The sequence below is a fragment of the Tachysurus vachellii genome, chromosome 17, assembly GCF_030014155.1.
Source record: "Tachysurus vachellii isolate PV-2020 chromosome 17, HZAU_Pvac_v1, whole genome shotgun sequence".
NCBI lineage: Eukaryota > Metazoa > Chordata > Actinopteri > Siluriformes > Bagridae > Tachysurus > Tachysurus vachellii.
Genome location: NC_083476.1, coordinates 12,804,651 through 12,823,231, shown reverse-complemented (window position 1 = coordinate 12,823,231; position 18,581 = coordinate 12,804,651). Strand labels below are relative to the sequence as shown.

The following is an 18,581-nucleotide window of genomic DNA, read 5'->3' as shown; positions in this document are numbered from 1 at the left end:
ATTTACAAGGAAAACGTAATATTCAGCAGGATGCATAAATGTCTAAGATTATATTCTTGAGGCTTGCTGAATTTGCTGACACCATAAAGCAAGCACAGTGAGAGTTCTGCTGCATTGTGCTGTATAATCAGCACACAGACAGGGCAGAGGCCACACTATGTACAATGATTTAAATAAAAGCAATTTATATCAAACACGCAGAGTCAGTGTACAACTGAATGAATAAAGACGCTAAAACTAACAAAAAGATAAAGATTTTTATTAAAATCAACACTTTCATTTTGCCTCTAAATGTGTTTGTGTTTAGTATTTCGCAAAAAGACTGTTTATGTCTGTCTGTGTCACTGTTCAAGCTCAGTCACCCTAATGTTTTAATGTAATTGGAAAAGATTGCTGTCATAGTGATAAGCATCTGGTAGTATATGGACCATAAAATGTCCACAATGTCCCTTCACATCAAATGCTATTAAGATAATGTAACAGAAGTAAGAGCATCTTTCTTTATCATTTCTTATCATGGCACATCAAAAATCATCCCACAATTACTTGTTAGCTACATTAGCATTATTATCGCTCCAGAGAAGCAAATCTGACACATCACAAACCTGGTGCTAGCTGACTAGAGACATTTGAGATAAAGAGGACAACGTGGACATTGTGGCTGAACTATAGTAAAATTGAAGTGCTTGTGCAAGGCGTCACACTATCCGTGTTCAATCTCACACCAGTCACATGTTTAAATCAGAACTAAGGAAGTATTTTCATAAATAGAAAGCCTCCATTGGCAAGTCAGTGAGTTTTGAGTTTATGAGTGAGCAGGAGCAGCAGCAGTTCATACAGAAGGCTGACGCCGAGGATGATGGCGGTGCTGGACAGCAGGCCGAATGAGAACAAAGCAAACATCAGGTAGAGCAGCAGCACAGTGAGCAGTGTACGATAGCTGGCTAGTGCTCGCAGACTGAGACGCGGCCGCCGCACTCTCATCTGACGCAAAGCCGGACTCCTCCATCGCGGATCAGACCCTGGTGATGTACTCAGGTAATGTCGACTCACTCTGCCCAGGAAGTCCTGCCGTGAACAAAGCGCCTCCATGTGGTCTCCCAACTAGGCATAAATCAAGTAACCTTTCAAGTAAAGTCAAGTAAAACACCAAGATCCAAGAAAAGAGCAGTAACAACAAATTAGTATAAAATATAAACAACACAATTAAGAAATGAGAAAGTTTAAATAAAACATCAGTAAAAAAACAGCCAGATGATGGAGACATTACTAGACAAATAAAGATATTTTAAAATAGGATTTAAATTATTATTTTTATAACTTTTTTGGGTGGAGTGGAGGGAAATGAACAATCCTAAACCTTTCCACAATCCTTAGAGCAGAAACAGAAAAGGCCCAGTCTCTGTGAAACTTTGAACTGTGACCGTATGGAATGATTAAATGCAGCTGAGTAGAAGATCGTACGGTTCTGGAGGTGGAATGGGGCAAAGAAAATGTAGCTTGGTGCAGTACCATTCAGCGCCAACAAACAAAATATGAACTCCGATTCTATATTCTAAAAAAAATGATTAGTATACGGCAAATGATGTTAAATATCAGCAACAATAAAAAATGAAAATTAAAAAAAGGCTATGAGGTTATATAAAGACTAATCTTAAACACTTAGCTTTGTGACTGCATTTACTTTAAGGTCTTGCACAGAGAAGCTGCGGGTAAGCTATACACAATGTAGCATTATACATTCATTTATATTTAAATGCATTTAAATACTTCATTTTCTTGATTATTCTATGTATTTGACTGTTAAATTTAATGAAATCTGATATCTGCCTGACCGGGAGTGGCACAACACAGACATACTTCAGCTCAGTTAACACAAAAGTTCTTATTACCATTTAAAAAAAAAAAAAAAAACATACCCGCTCATTGATGAAAGAGGAGAGCTGGTACAGCATTCGCACCAGGAAAGCGTTTTCATAGCTCCTTATTGGCTGAAGTTCTGGATCTCCCTGATATTCAATCTCAAATTGGCGAAGGCCATTGATGATCTGAAACAAGAGTAAACAAATCTAGTTGTTTTCTAACATACCACTTCCCTTTATCATGGACATTTACACCACACACTGCATCCGCAAAGACAACAACATTGTGGATGACCCCACACACACACACTCTTCACCCTCCTGTCGTCTAGAAAATGGTACCGAAGCATTTGGGCCTTCACAACCAGACTGTGTAACAGTTTCTGTCCACAAGCCATCAGACTCCTTAGTAACTGAACTGTACTGAGCACAACACACACATGCACATCAACTGTATGGACTGCACAGACCTACAGTAAATACACACACTTCCAATATATATCCATATCAATCTGTTTACATGCTGTTTTGCACACTGTTATTTTGCTCTTTGCACATGCTGTCTGACATTTCAGTTGATTGCTGTTTTGCACAATCCTTTACAATATCTTATGCAACTGCTGCTATAACAGTGTTCATTCCAGTATTTCTGCACACGTAATATTGTTGAACATACAGTATGTACACTGGTCGGCGCTGTGTCTGTTTGTCTTTTGTGTAATGTCTTTTGTGTAATGTCTTGTAATTTTTTGTTTGCACTGTCTTGTCCTGTACTGTCTTTTTGTCTTGTCCTGCACAGGTTACACAGATGTATCTAGGACTAACTTACTTTACCTTATAGCTCTATCTTTGTTTTATGTAGCACCATGATCCTGGAGAAACGTTGTCTCATTTCACTGTGTACTGCAACAGCTATAAATGGTTGGAATGACAATAAAAGCTTCTTGACTTGATCAACATGAAACAGCATGGAACCATAAGAGGTACAACTCGTAAAGCTTAGAGTTAAAATATAACCAACACGGTAAATCAAGTGGCGTCTCTGGTTCAGAGGCTGTAGGATCCAGAAGCTAGTTCATGCACACACTCCATACCAAGCGTTACAGCGAGTATATTCACGTTCTGCATTTGTATACAAGTTAATTCACAGAATCACACTAGCGGTTCGACAAAACTGCTTCATTCAAATAGACACAAAACTGAGTAACAGCAGCAGATTAACACTGGCTTAATATCAATCCTATTAGATGTTAACTTTCATCATCTATATAGTAACTAGAGTGGCACAAAGGTTCTGTACCAATTAATCATTTCACAAAAAGATTCATCAGCCAATAGTTCATTCATACGTAGATAAATCCGCTAATCGTTTTTTGTTTATATATATATAAAAAGGCTAAATCAGAATTAGACAATTTTAAATTAACTGTAAAATGTAACATTTAGGTTCAAACAAAATAAACCTTTAAAGTGATAAATACATGTTTATACTTTACAATATATAGGCAGAAGTTATAAATCCTTACCTGCATCCGACCCAGATCTGAGAGAACAGGACCGTTTTCACTCTGGATGCAATCAGGCAGCTGTTTGGACTCACTGTCATCATCTGTAGAGGTCACATTCACCAGCAGCTGAGTCAGCTGTCCTGAATTCAGCTGCAGGGACACAGTACAGATTGAAATCTCACTGGCAATGAAAATCAAACACTTGTAGAACAGAAACAGGAGTGCATGTTACTGTAACTTGTTAGTTACTCATGTTCTGGAAAGTAAACCATGCAAGGTATATATATATATATATATATATATATATATATATATATATATATATATATATATATAAATATAAATAAATAAAAACATACCAGGCAGAAAAGAGCAGAATATTTTTTTTTGGGTAGAATTCATAATAAATCTAGTTAATTGATGTTAACTATAAACATGCCATAGATTCATTGATGGATTTTATTTTCACATTACTGCAAAACATTCTCCATTTACCATCACACACAGTTATATGATTTTGGTTAATCAACTTGGATAGCAATAAAAATTATTCAGAAGCACCAATAATACACGTAAAACCTTCAGAACGGCACCATACTGGAACGTTACACCATTCAGACTGACCCGAAATATCTGACACAGGTATTCCAGGGCCTTGTCCAGAAATTCATGAGTCTTTTTAACACACTCTCCCATCTCATCAGCCTCTGCTCCATTAAAAGTGTAGTTAGAATCTGGGAAGCCCAAGCTGAACCAGGACAGGAATGAGCTGTTTGCTGCCACTTCAGCAGATTGATCCGAGATCCGCTTTGCCGTCTGTTTGGCCTGAGCGATGATCTGCACCAACTTCAACACCTGCATGTCATATAGCCACAGAATATAATGGTGGGAACACATCTGAACAACATTACCAATACTGCACACTCACAAACTATAGTTTAGCACTTTTAGTATACTTTTGAAGCAACATTTATTATATTTGGAACTTTCCTGGGAAGCGGAAATTGTCACTGCAAATTTCTCAGTGCAGGGAAATGTGTTAGAAATTCTGTCTGTTGTAATGACACATGCTTAAAGATACAGCGGTACATTTGAAGTATCACATTTATATTGACATGTAATAAACAATAAGCAAATGCCAGCAACAGAATGAAAGAAAGCGATAACACATTTTATCACCTACTTGTTGCATTGTCAGTGTATCTGTGTATTACTGGTGCGAGGAACATAAACACTCACCACTCCACGCAGCTCACTGCCGAACATCTGCTTGTACTGGCAGTCCTGCCCTTCCAGACCGTACACATGACTCTTGACTTTAAAAACTGCGTCTGTCCCTGCAGGCTGTCGGGAGGACAGGAAGCTGCCACCATGTGCAGGAGAGAGAAAGACACGTGCCTGCCGGTGGTGGAGGACGTGCTCAGGTTCGAGGAACAGCTGTTCTCCTAAAGGCACAACAGGCAGTATGGCTAACTTGTACAAAACAGGAGAGATTCTCATGTTTAAAAGAGACCGTTAAAGAAATAGACCTACTGATTCACTAAGGACAAAGGGATTTAAAAAAAAAGATTCCAAAACTAAATAACAGCTTGGCTATGACACAGTAGTTACATTTACATGCAGTCTAATGATCAGTTAATAAAGGAACAGCTTTTACAATCGGAATCTATGAGTCTAAAGAGCAATAATCAAGGAAATTTAAGGAAACAGTTTGAATTTAAAGAAAATTGTCACAATTAGTTTTTGGGGGAAAAAATAAATCACCCGGACATGGTAAACAACACAAAATAAGTCATCTTTATTAAGATTTAACAAATACAGAAATCAATCAAATTTATTCTTATCTCCACCTTTAAAGTTTAGACCACGCCTCCAATGCTGAAGTGCAGTAACACCTAACTATATGATTAGAAAAAATAATTGTGCTAGAACGTAGGAACATTTATTTATTTATTTTTTCTGATGTCCTTTTGCCATGTTTAAATATTTATGTCCAGTCTGCTTAATTTATATGTTTAAAATAAAATCAATATTTAGTTTTTCCTGTTCCTATAATGTATTGTAAATAAAATCAGGATGCTTACCTTTTTGTATCATCTCTGCTAGGTTTGGCTGTGCAAAGACTTTGGCAACCCTGAATATCATTAGTGCATTTTTGGCATTGACGAGGTCTGTACGTAAAGCCCGGTTAAGGAAACCCTGAAAGAGCTTTGTGTACATCAGAAGATTCTCCTGCACAAAGGAAGCCCTGTGAAAATAAAACCTGATCAGGCCGTGTGACTTTCTGTGGTTCTCTTTGTACATCATATATATTTTTGTATTTCTCATTATGTTTGTATTGTCTCTAAAACAGCACTTTGGTGCCCCCTACTGCTGTTTAATTTAAAAAGTCATAGTGCCCTTGCAGAGAGGGTAAAAAACTTATATAAAATTACATTTATCTATATCGATGCATATTAACATGACAATAAATGTAAGTGTTATTTTCAGTGCATGAGCAGAAATTACCATTTATCAGGTACTGATCTGTTCTGAGCCTCTGGCTTTAGATTGTTTGTCTCTCCTGTGTACCTCCAGGGCTGGATATAACTCAACCATGTTTCTAACACCTAAAAACACAGAGAAAATTGACCAGGTGTAAATGTAGAAATTCTAATCAGACATGCATTATGAGTAAAGTGTGAATTATATGCTGAATTTTATGCTTTAAGTGACATAAGTCAAAACCTACAAATTCTCTGCTTTATGCTAAATCAATTAACAGCTGTTGTTTCTTTCGCTTAGTAGTGTAGTTAAAAGGCAAATCTAAAAAGGCAGTTTAACACTTTGCACTAAATCTGCATGTGCAAAACTTTCATTTGTCTCAGTAGCATGTCTGTTCCTTTCTTGTTTGTTACGTTATCTTCACAGATCCAATGTACTTGTACAATGAAATGCCTACCGCTCTGAATGAGGCATCCAGAGGCCAGTGACCAAAACAGTGCTGCAGGAAAACATAAAGCTTCTGCTGAACAAACCTCTGTACCACGACCCTGTGGGAAGACGAAAAGAGAGGAAGATGATGGAGCAGTGAAGGAAACTGTACAGACTCAGCTCAGCCAAGAGATTAAAAGCTGTTCAAAAAGAATTTCCAACCTTTGCTTAAAAAAACGCCCCTTCAAATTAGAATTGGTTGAAGCTATAATTGGTACATTAATTGGTTGAAGCTATACCACTGATGAGATGAGAATGTTAAATGTATTGCCACCCTGGAACATGGGTCTCTTAGTTATGGTGACGCAAAATCATAATGCTACAGCATATGATTGGGGGAAACCCATATATGTTTGTGATGGGCAGGTGACAATTGTCCACATAGTTTGACCACATTGTGCATGCTATTAAATGAATCCATTCTGTGTGCTTTGGGGAGGTGTTTGTGTTCACCTCTTGAACTCCTCTAGAGGGCTGGCGTGCGAGTGGGTGGACGGGGACGATGTGGCTTGCTCCTGCTTTAGACTGTTGGAGAAAGAGTGTAGGTGTTTGACAAGCAGACGCACCACCAGAACATGTTCTTCTGTAGGGCTGAAGGGTTCCTAAGGTGGTTCCGCCACCACCCACATAAACACACACAGAGGCACACACAAATTAATACAGACTCACTTTCACCATAACAGTCAAATAAAACATTAAACATGGATTTATTAACTAGGAGGCATATATATATATATATATATATATATATATATATATATATATATATATATATATATATATATATATATATAAAAATTAGGGATTAGAGATCCAAAACATTTAAAACGGTTTTGTACACACAGTCAGAAAAAGGCACTGAACACAAACACACACGTTAGTCAACATGTTAAGACCAGCACACTGTAAATAAATTAAACATATTGTTTAAAGAGAGAAATGATCTGCCAGAAAAGTCTTGCACTTTTCTTCATTGTGACACTTTGATCATGATTTCTCACTGCATATTCCTATACAGCAACCATATGCCAATAAACCTGAACTGTTCCCTGTTGACTAGTAGAACACTACCCCACAGACCACTGCCAGGACTCCTGAACTACATGCTCACTCAAGAGCTTTTCCACTGCACATCACAAAACAAGCAACAGTCCAAAGCTGACACAACTCTGCTTCTAGGTTCAGGCTCCCCACTTTGCCTGCAATGGAATTACTGATTAATTTTTTTTGTTCTTAGAAACGTTTCAATACGCCACATTACTACTAATTACTTTTTTCCCCCCAATCAACAAGTTGCCCGAAAGCATCAAGCTGCACTCAGTCCATCACATAGTATACTTTCATTTTTACTTGACAGGAGCATTTGTGCTGATATGAAAAAGAATGTTTAATGCAACATACCCACTAATCATTACAAACTAGTCTAGCTTACTATGTAGATTTGATTCATTATCTTCATCAGTAAAGCAGATGAAATAACAATAATAAAAAAAGGAAGTTTAATTATAAAAAATATGGAGGCTGTTGCATTCAGTGCAGCTTCAATTAAAATGTTTTGCATAAGACAAAACACCTAGTAGGTAGTATTTAGTAACCGGACAGCCCATGGTAGCACTTTACTGGAACTGGTGGATAGTGCAGTGGAAATAATCCCTTAGGTTTACCTCCAGGTAGCCCGAATGAAAAGGTAAAAGTACTTGATATGTGTGGAGGGTCCCAGAGCCTGGTGGGGCCGGGGGCTGGCACAGCATGCTGGACATATTGAGGCGGTACTGCAGCAACGCCAGCTGAAGGAACCATCACAAATTGGGGAGAAGGAACACACAACGGAGGAGAGGAGGAAAGGAGAGAGGAAACGAGGAGGAAGGTGAAAATGACAATAGAAAGTAAAAAAAGTAAAAGAGTGCAATCCAAGAAAGGAAACAATGAAGTGTTGGACAAAGTAAGAATGGAAATGAGAATGAACAAAAATGGAAAAGAAAAATCAAAACAATATTGACCACAATGCTATAAATATGAGCAAGATGCAGACTCCTTTCTCACTCAGCAATAGACAGTTTATACATTTTTTACTAATCAATAATTATTAGTATAGTTGCACATTTAATATATTGTGTCCTTAATGAGAACAAATCCAAAACCGCCTATATGGCCTATAATGACGGAAAGGAAAGGGTGACAGTGCATCTTGATATTTTTTTAAACAGATGATTTTGAAGGTAGATGCCATTTTACATAAAAAGAATACATCCAAAGCACTTTCTAGTAAGCTGGTGATTACTTATAAATCTGTGATATGTAGTAAAATGCATATGAAGGTGTAGAGTGCTTTGGGCTGACTGGAGGCATGCTACAAATTTTGTAAATTCTGATTCTAATTCTGATTCTAACAGCAGACCGACACCATGCTATAAGTAGCCACCATAACAGCTCAGAGTCCAGAGAGGCATAAAAAGCTCACAGCCAAAAGACAAAGCAAAAACCAAAGACATCATGCTTGATGAAAAAAAAAGATGCCACGCTCCCAGAAACACATGCCAAAGAACCCTTAAAGCTAACTATGTAATCTGAAGCTTGGCCTTTCCTATCTTAAATGAATCTGACTGATCTACAAGTAAACAAAAGACAAACATATGAAAGTGATTTTAAAATGCTCCTCTAAAATTTTTGCAGAGATTAGCAAAATAGGTCAACAGCAGACTGCAGTGAAGTAAACAGCACACTGTGTGACAAACTCGTGCAGCAACCCCGATCCACTCGTATGAAGCACGGCTGCAGGGTGGAGGTGCTCAGTTGGTCAGCCATGCGGTGGAGAAACAGTGGTAAAGAGTAGATCCATGCTACGCACTTACCTTCACTTGAGGAGACTGCAGCTTCTGGTACATCTCCAGAGAGTAGTGATGGAGCCACATCTCAACAAACACCTGCAGAGCCAAAGAGGAACAAATCCCATGTTAGGATTTCCAGTGAAGAGCCAACAAATATCATCCCATTGTCCAACAACAGATAGAACTGGACAAATAATCATATTTTAGCTTTGGCTTCATAAGTTATTTCAACATAACAGATCCAGAAGCATGGTTATGCAGTAGGTAGCTGTACAAGCTCACTGATTCAAGTTGTATGGACTGATCCTGTGAATGTTCTTTGTGACCATGTTGGTTTCTTTCAGATTCTCCTGGCTTCTTCCACCCAAAACAAATTGAGAGTGCACTGGCTAAAATGGAATGGCATCCCATTTAAAAAAAGTGCCACATGCTCGGTGTTTTCAGGACAGGCACAGAACCTACCTACGGCAAACTTTTTGACAATTTCCTTTTTTCCTAACTAGCAAGAAAGTCTTTCAACACAACTCTGTGACAGTTTAGACATCTATTACTTGTTGACTATATTAGCCAAAGAGAGCAAAATTTGGAAACTAATCATGTCATAGCTGATCAACTAAACCTTGTAGTTGAAGCAAAACTGATGTTAACTGAACTTAACACTAACCAGTGGACTCACCAAAATGAGAGTAAAAGCATTGAGTGTTAGTGGTTTGATGCATGTGAGATTGTCACCTGTAGGAGTGTTTCAGACCTCCAGATCTCCTGAGCAGCAGGGTCAGCGTTGACTGAGGGCTGATGGGATATGTGTCGCTTTAGCAGGCTGCTGCTGTGAACGCCATAGCCAACATAAGGCACGCTGGGAGATCTGGGGCAAGGAGAAATCCAAAGTCTACAGATGGCTGTAATATTTTATTTTTCATCTAAACATTTACAGTATATGACAAAATTGTATTATGTATCACTGTGCCCTAATTTCTTGTCATCACTATTTATAATAAAGAACTAAAATGAAATAGGATATAAATCTATTGTAGTATAAAGAACAAAAGATATCTGAAAGCAAAATACCGTGGAGCCGGAGAGGCCACAGAGCCCCTGGGATCAGAGAAAGGAGATGGAGGCACATTTCCCTCTGTGGGCAGGAAGTGCTTCAAATAGGCATCAACAAGCACAAAGAAAGCACTGTCTGAACAGCTGCCATGTTGTCCAGGAGGATAGTTCTGCAAATGTTATTGAAGATTTAAAAAAATAAGAAAAATAAGAATAAGAATCATACTCTGGGTTTTAACTAGCAAGCAACAAAATTACGTGTCTTTTTACCATTGTAAAATGCAAACTGTGCAGCTGTGATGTAAAAACAATCAAACTAAAAAAAAAAGGAAAGAAATAAAGAATGTTTTGGGGAAAAAAGAAAGACCTGGTTGCAACATATGCATGACCTTTTATAATGAGTCATGTGAAATATAAGTATTTCTCAATAACCCCAAATAAATATCAGACATTTCTGTAGGATTTTTTTAACCTTCGTTTCAACCGACTGCAGAAGCCACAGTCTGCAATCATCCTTACTGTCAAAAAGGTATCGATCAGGAGAAGGTTACAAAAGAATTTAAAAAATATTAGCTGTACTATGGAACACTATGTAGGGACACCCACATCGAGATTACAGAGAAAAGGACATGAAAAGACAAACAAAAAAAAATTTACAAGGAGGCTGCCAAGATAACCGGGCAACTTTGAAGAAGCTGCAAGAATATATTTCATGTTCTGGTCACTCTCTTATTGTGACAACAATCTCTTTTGGGGCATGAGGTAAGATTGCTAGGCAGAAGCCCTGAATCACCCAAAAAAAATAAAAAAGTAAATCCAAGCCTGCCTAAAGCACCCATATTAGAGAGCTGTAGACGAAGAAACCTTTCACCTTCCAGCATAATAATGACCCACAAATCCAAGCTAACAAAGGAATGGCTTCAGAAGATATAATTACTACTGAGAAACTATGGGCTGGAGAATATTTGCAAGGAAGTGTAGAATAAAATTGCCAAAAGAAGATGTGCTAAGCAGAAAGAATCTTACATCAGAAGACGTTAGAAGCAAAATATGCTTTAACAATGTAGTTAAGAGATTAAGTTTTTTCTTTTATTTCCTTAAACCATTCTCATTTGTTTTTCACTTGAATTCTGTCTTCAGAATGCCCATAGAATTAACTGTGCCCTTTTTGGCCCCACAAATTTCTTAAAAAAATGGAAAACAGCTTGACTAACTGTGCCCCCATATGTTTCTAAAAGATTATCTGATATACTGTCCAGGGAACATTTCTTACCCACAGACGTTAGGCAAACATACCTTTGGTGCAATGAGACTGGAAGCAAAGTTGAACATGTAGTATTCAAAAGGATCTGGGAAAGAAGTAGAAAAGAGCGAGTGCCAATTAGACAAAATGACGCAGCAGACTAAAAAACATTAAATATTTTAGTTTTAAAAACATACTGAGAGTGATCAGGCCAGACATGGGGAACTGCAGCTTATTGTGAAAAAGGGGGCAGTCTGGCAGAACTCCGTCATGAATGGATGCCTTCACAGGACCCTGCAGAAAACAGTGTCAGCAAATAGACTTTTGAAAAACTGGTCTCATATGGAAACTTCTGAAACATGTGTTAGACATACTGGTAAATAACTGATGGGGATCTCATATTTGTAGTCCTCTTCTTGTAGCTTGTACACCAACTTCATCATGGGGCCACTGTAGGGAACACACATTACAACAACATGACATTTAAAGAAGCCCACACAGCAGTCCAAGTGAAATAATTAGGTGAAAATATTTACATGTGAATATTTCTAAAGAAAGAAAAATACTGGCAAATTTTAAGTTTACTTATAAATGCAAGTCAAGTTCAAGTATACATCAAATCCTTTACATTTAGAACTGGACACTGAAGTGAAAAAAAAAATCTGAGGCTGAAACTAGCCAGTTAAGCTCTAGGCATCATAGCAATGTTTTTATGGAGGAAAAAAAGTTTAATAAACTACGCTGAAATAACATTGTGGACACCTGACCATAAAATCCATATGATCCCCATACTTTTGCAATAGACAATATACTGGAATTACATTGCACAAACACGTTTCAGCATGCCAATGTCCCTGTGCACAAAGCAAGGTCCATGAAGTTATGTTTCGCCAATAGTGAAGTTGACTGATTCTTGACTTTATCCTCTCTGAACACCTTCTGGGATGAACTGTAATTCCAACTGCACTGAACAGTGTCTCCCAACCCATCATCATTGCCTGACCTAATGCTATGGCTGAATGAACAAATCCCCACAGCCATGCTAGTCATCTAAAAAAAAAAAAAAAAAAAAACCAAACAGGTAAACTAACCATGGATCAAGAAAGTCCAGAACGATGTTATACTCATTCATGCGAGCATGCAGAAATCGCAGGTTCCAGCCTACAATGACCCCATCCAGACTGCCGAAGATTCCCTCGACCAGCCAGGGAAAGACCAGGTGAAGGTCCTGATTGGATTAGAGTCAAGTTACACATTGAGATACCCACTGCGTTTTCTGATTGATTACAGAATTTTTTTAGCCAGTGACCCCATTTCAAATGTCGAACATTACAAATTCCTCAACGCGCCTCAAAATAAATAAATAAATATGCCTAACGGTGAGTCACAGCCCTTATGGCTGAGAACCTGTGGTATATTTTTCCAGTGTAAAATATTTCCACTGTAATGACTGGAGAGTACTTTACCTTAGCAGGATAGTCATCTATCACCTTCACCAGCTCCTGACACTGCTGAAGTAGTGGCTTAGTGTTCCAGTCTGCTTTTATATTTGCCTGTTTCAAATAAAGAATAAACAGAATCACCCTTTTCTGCAATTTTATTTTGATTGAACAAGTGCAATTAGTCTATCAATTCTATATATTTTCAAAGGCATTTGGAAGGAAAGAGAAGGATGACTTATGTGCTTCTTAATCGATGCCACTGACAATGTGATGGAAGTGTCTCCAAACTATCAGCCTTAATGCAGGTTCAATCTAGTGGGTGTGTAATCATGCTGTCCATTACTGACAGGCTGTATGAATGTACAGTCCCTGTTTTGCCCCTGGTTTGGAAATCAGCCCTTGGTTTGCTTCTTAATACCACAAATATGCCTTTAGGTCGTTTGTTATCAGAACAAATGTGGAGGCCAAAAATAATACTTAATGTTTATGTAATTTATCTTTGAAAAGGAGGACCCATTTATATAAGCTTGCTCTTGTGTAAAGAGAAATATTTGGATTGCATGTTAGACAAAAAAAAAACAAAAAAAAAAAAAAAAGAGAACGTTAAAGCCTACAGGACAGATGCCTGTTTGGAAAGAAAATGTACATATAAATAGCAACAAAAAAAAGTGTCTGTATCCAGGAAAAATCCCAAGTGTGTTGATGACCTGCTGTAGTTTGAGATCTTCTTACCAGCAGATAACTGGGCTGTTGTATGGCAGCAGGAGCAGCCATCACTCTTCACTGGTCCCAATGCACAGGGTCCCCAGTTAAACCTGAAATAATCCAAATGTCATGTCAAGAAGCTTTTATTGTCATTTCATCCATATATAGCTGTTGCAGTACAGTGACATGAGACAACGTTTATTCAGGATCATGGTGCTACATAGAACACAGACTGAGCTATAAGGACTTAGTAAGTTAGTCCTAGATACATAAAGTGCATCTGTGTAACCTGATGTAAACAGTGCAGGACAAGACAAAAAGACAGTGCAGGACAAGACAAAAAGACAGTGCAGGACAAGACAAACAAGACAGTCACAAGTTTTATTAGCCAGCTAACGAAGTTTACCGTCTTTTCACAATAAGGCCAATCACAAGTGTATACTGCATAAATATAACAAGGTGTACATGTTTATACAACGCCTTTATACCCGTTATACTCTTGTTAACAGTCTGTTCCTGTTATATTCCTGTAAACACTGCTACTACTAGCCGAACTCTACTCAGCATGCTAGTCTTGCTAACTATCAGCTAATAAATACACACCCACGCGCACACATTCACCGTTACAGTTAGCTAACTTAGCTAACACACCGCACCTCAGTGTTACTGACTCCAAATGAAAACGAACTCTGCTCTTTTTTATATACACACTGACGTGGAGTTTCGAAAAATAAATCTCTATATACCTTACAAGGAAATAATATAGGACTTCAACGGAATCCCAAAATACCGCGTCCACATTCGCAGCGGTTTGAAGCTAAGATCATGACGTCACTTCCGTTAAACACACGAAAACTGATTATATTATATTATATTATATTATATTATATTATATTATATTATATTATATTATATTATATTATCCTCTCTTTTATTGTGTATGTTCTGTTATAATATAGATTATTATATGAATATTTACCTTGCTGTTTTTTATATAGGGAAAATACATTCACAAGTAAAGGCTTTAACTTAAATAAAACTTTAATAACTTAAATAAAAAAAAATTTTATATATAAAAAAATGTTAAAAAAACATTATTTTTTTTTTAAATAAAATAAAAAACAATAAAAAAATTTATTTATAAAAAACATGTATTTATGTTCCTGACCCCATCCCAAAAACATGCCAATAATTTGCTTGGCTAAGATAAATGATCTCTAATTGAATGTGTTGCACATAGAGTGCATTCCCCACCCTCACACACACAGAGTTAATAAAGGAAGCTTCAGATCCACTGCAACACAGACCAGGATAAATCACTTACTGTAAGTGAGTGAGAAACTAAATCTTACATTGACAATCAAAAAAAGGTCCTTTTTATTCACACATCACTCAGGCCAAACTCACTGCAAAGGTAAACGATTTATGACTGAAAACTCATCTGTGTAGTTGGATTTTTTATTTAGATATTTATTTGTTTGTTTGTTTATTAATTACCCCAGTCACGACATACTGTACACTCCACACTGTCACTGAACAGGACTTCTGGTAGTTCCCAGAATATCTAAGTCGACTAAAGGCGGTAGAGCGTTTTCGTGTTTAGCTAACAAACGTTGGAATAGTCTTCCTGATAGTGTTCGGGGCTCAGACACACTTTCTCAGTTTAAATGTAGATTAAAAACTCATTTCTTTAGTCAGGTGTACACATAATACATCCCATAATATTGTGTCCTATTACATCAGACCAAATGCACATTATCATCAAGTGCTTGCTAATATTATGAACAGCAGCTGCATTAATCCCTCTCCACTGCTTCTCTCATCCCGAGGCATCCAGAAATTGTACCAGCTCTGATTGTCTTCCGTGCAATGAAGATTTTGGACCTCTACTGAGATGAGGCTGACTCTTAGAATCCTGAGGCATCTAGAGATCTACCAGCTCCAGTTAGACTCTGCGATACTATAGAGGAGATGCCAACTCCATGTGGTCTTTTGCATCAATACAACATTTATCAGACTGTATATTTATAATCACACCCTCCAGTGTCACCCAGATGAGGATGAGGTTCCCCTTTGAGTCTGGTTCCTCTCAAGGTTTCTTCCTTCCATTCTAGGAAGCTTTTCCTTGCCACTGCTGCCTGAGTCACCTCAGATTTGCTCATTGGGAATAAATACAAACACATTTAAATATATCTAATATTAAACTTGCATTTTGTATTATATTAATCTTTATATTATTCTTTTTAATAACCTTTTGTTCTAGGTTTATGTTCTGTAAAGCTGCTTGGAGACAATGTCAATTGTATATAGTGCTATACAAATAAATTTGAATTAAATTGAACACAAATGTTTCGCCGGCACATGTTCTCACTAAAACTGGACAGTTAACGAATGGAAAAACATAACCTGGTCTGATGAATCTTTATTTCTGCTTAGATACACAGGTGGTAGCATCAGAATTTTGAAAATATAAATTAATACATTACATTTAAAATCCAGGATGAGTATTACAGTGTATAGTAAAGATTTAAACATTTCAAAACAAAAAATGCATCACTTTTTTTACCTGTGTGTTTCTTTTAATTGTAATTTCTCTAACATTTAAAAAAAGAGGTAATTGGGATAATTTATATTTTTATAAAATAAGTAAAAAAAAAAAAAATATATATATATATATAAAATATTAAATAAATATAATATAAATATTAAATGTATTTATTAAACATTTTTTAATAACTTTTTTCTTTTTTTAGATATTATTTTGCCAACATTTAATCCCTTAACACTTTTTTTTTTTTTGTAAAAGTCGCTTTACGTCATTTTTTTACGACACATACTAAACCCAAATCACCAACAAAGCTCACGTGTTTTTTCATGTTACATACATAAAAATGGTGTCTTTAGACGACTATCAGTTTTTAGAAAGCTTTAAAAGGAAACGTATCCGGCTCACGACAAAAGGCAGCACGTTTGAAGGCACCGTACAGCGCATTAATCTGAACAAAACAATAATATTAGAGGACGTTGTTGAGGTTCAGAGCGGCAGCCGGTTTGTGGGATCTAAACTTTTCTTCGGACAAGAAATCCTGAATGTTGAATTCGTTTCCTCACCTAAAAAAGATGCCCTGGGTGATGAGGATCGTGTTAAGGTGGACCAGCTGAGCTTGGGCGAGTTTCAGCCTTACAGATACAAGCTGATGGGTGGTGGTGATGATGATGATGATGATGATGAGACAAAGCAGATTGTGAATTTCGTGGTTGTAGATGAGTTCCATGAGAAGTTTGGTCCTGCAATCATACACATCCAGAAGCAGAAGGTCATCGGGATTGGACTGGATGGAGTGGGTACTTTCCAGAATGAGAGGCTCTGCTGGTTGCAGGTGGCTGTAAAAAACCAGGTGTACCTCTTTGACATCTTGTTGCTTGGAGCTCGAGCTTTTAGAAATGGTTTATCTAAGATTCTGGAGAGCACGGACATCCTGAAGGTCATGCACGACTGCCGGAGGATTGCTGGGTGTCTGATTGTGCAGTTTGGAGTGAACTTGGTGAATGTGTTTGATACGCAGGTTGCAGATGTGATGCAGTTCTACACAGAGACCGGGGGCTTCTTGCCCACACGGGTGAGCACACTACAAGAGGTCATTAGACTTCACATGAAAATGCCTGTATCCCGCCTGTCCTCTCTGAGCATCAAAGATAAGCTCTGTATGGAAAACAAAGAAGTCTGGTATGTCCGTCCTTGTCCTGCTCCGATCCTAAAAGTCATGGCTTTGTCTGTGATCCACCTGCAGCCTCTTCGTCTTATGCTTTTGGACATCCTCATGTCTGACTACACCAGTCTGGTAGACTCTTATCTAAAGACCAGCCAGGAAAATCCTGTACGCACAGAGGACATTGGCAAGACTGGCCTGGAGCTCCCTCAGGAGTTGCGTGAGATTGAGTTGATCAAAAGCACGAGACAGAAATGGGCTCTGGACCACTATAACATCACAGAGGATGGACTTCTGGACCGCTACAGCATCAAGCCGACTTCAGAGCCAGAGTCAGAGATTCAGGAACAGCCTGAGATGCTGGAATCCAGCCTGGATGCTGAGAAAAATGGTCCCTATTCTGCTGTAACATCAATATTAGGAGGAAGAAGTGTACTGAGTGTTGAAGATACCAGTACTATGCCAAGTTTAGGGCGGGGACTTGTACTTCCTGGCCCTGTAGTACCCTTCAAAGAAAGTGCAGTACTCCAAAAAAGCCCTGCAACGACAGGACCTGTCTCCATCATGGGAGGCGTAGCTCAAAATGGGACGTGTTTACTGCCAGTCATGGGGAGAGGATTTTTTAACAGTTGTCACTAAGGAAATGAAAGAGGAATAAAACGTTAGATGCAATGAAGCTCCATGCTGATGTTCCCTCAGCTGGCTTTGTGAAGTTTTTTGTTTATTGTCTCAAACTGTTGCTTGATTGCGTGATTTGAATTTGTTTATGTGCAAAAATATTTGTTTGATGTTTTTACACATGCACCATGCTAAACTGGTGGCTTAGTTCTTAGCTTCATTAGCATGAGAATTTAAAAAAAGCCTTAGAGAAGTTACTTGTTGCTTGTATGATTGTTTTTTTTTTCATGCTCATTGTTCGTTTCACTTTTTTAGTTCGATTAAAGATAAGAGCAGAAATACTTTTTTTATTTATATATATTCTTTTTATTTCATGAAAGGCCTTCTTGCCTATGCTGGTTTATTTTATTTCTGACTGAGCTGCAGTACTGTTGTTGTGTTTGTAGAGGGCAGTGTTGCTTACAGAATATAAAAAAAATGTTGCAAATGCTGAGTTTAATCCGTTTAGTTAACGAGAAACTGATTAATAATTAGTGTTAAATGTTCTGTAGCTCTCTGAGGGTGATACTAATGCAGCAGGAATGTTGTAATGCCCCTGTTTTCATTACTGTACCTCATTACAATAAATGTTCAGTGTCGTGT

At 37.7% G+C, this 18,581-nt stretch overlaps 2 protein-coding genes across 4 annotated transcripts; one reads left to right on the top strand and one right to left on the bottom strand.

The window, feature by feature from the left end:
- Positions 1 to 238: 238 nt before the first annotated feature.
- On the bottom strand, positions 239 to 14,439 carry smpd4 (sphingomyelin phosphodiesterase 4). 3 transcript variants are annotated; one of them, XM_060890632.1, is made up of 20 exons: positions 14,358 to 14,439; positions 13,639 to 13,721; positions 12,931 to 13,017; positions 12,556 to 12,692; positions 11,839 to 11,914; positions 11,662 to 11,758; positions 11,518 to 11,570; positions 10,240 to 10,391; positions 9,904 to 10,036; positions 9,196 to 9,267; positions 8,041 to 8,130; positions 6,797 to 6,945; positions 6,312 to 6,402; positions 5,879 to 5,979; positions 5,455 to 5,618; positions 4,610 to 4,815; positions 3,995 to 4,225; positions 3,389 to 3,520; positions 1,920 to 2,048; positions 239 to 1,104 (listed from the first exon to the last, which is right to left on the bottom strand). In XM_060890632.1, the coding sequence occupies exons 2-20, from the start codon at positions 13,678 to 13,680 to the stop codon at positions 790 to 792; spliced, it is 2,457 nt and encodes an 818-aa protein (XP_060746615.1). In that variant the 5' UTR covers positions 13,681 to 13,721; positions 14,358 to 14,439; the 3' UTR covers positions 239 to 789. The 3 variants fall into 3 exon arrangements, with proteins under 3 accessions (XP_060746615.1, XP_060746616.1, XP_060746617.1); XM_060890633.1 differs by lacking the exon at positions 14,358 to 14,439 and adding an exon at positions 14,018 to 14,038; XM_060890634.1 differs by lacking the exon at positions 8,041 to 8,130.
- Positions 14,440 to 16,437: 1,998 nt separating this feature from the next.
- Positions 16,438 to 18,120, top strand: exd1 (exonuclease 3'-5' domain containing 1). Its single transcript, XM_060891001.1, has one exon. It carries the CDS (start codon positions 16,503 to 16,505, stop codon positions 17,958 to 17,960), a length of 1,458 nt encoding a protein of 485 aa, XP_060746984.1. The 5' UTR covers positions 16,438 to 16,502; the 3' UTR covers positions 17,961 to 18,120.
- The last annotated feature ends 461 nt before the right edge of the window (positions 18,121 to 18,581 follow it).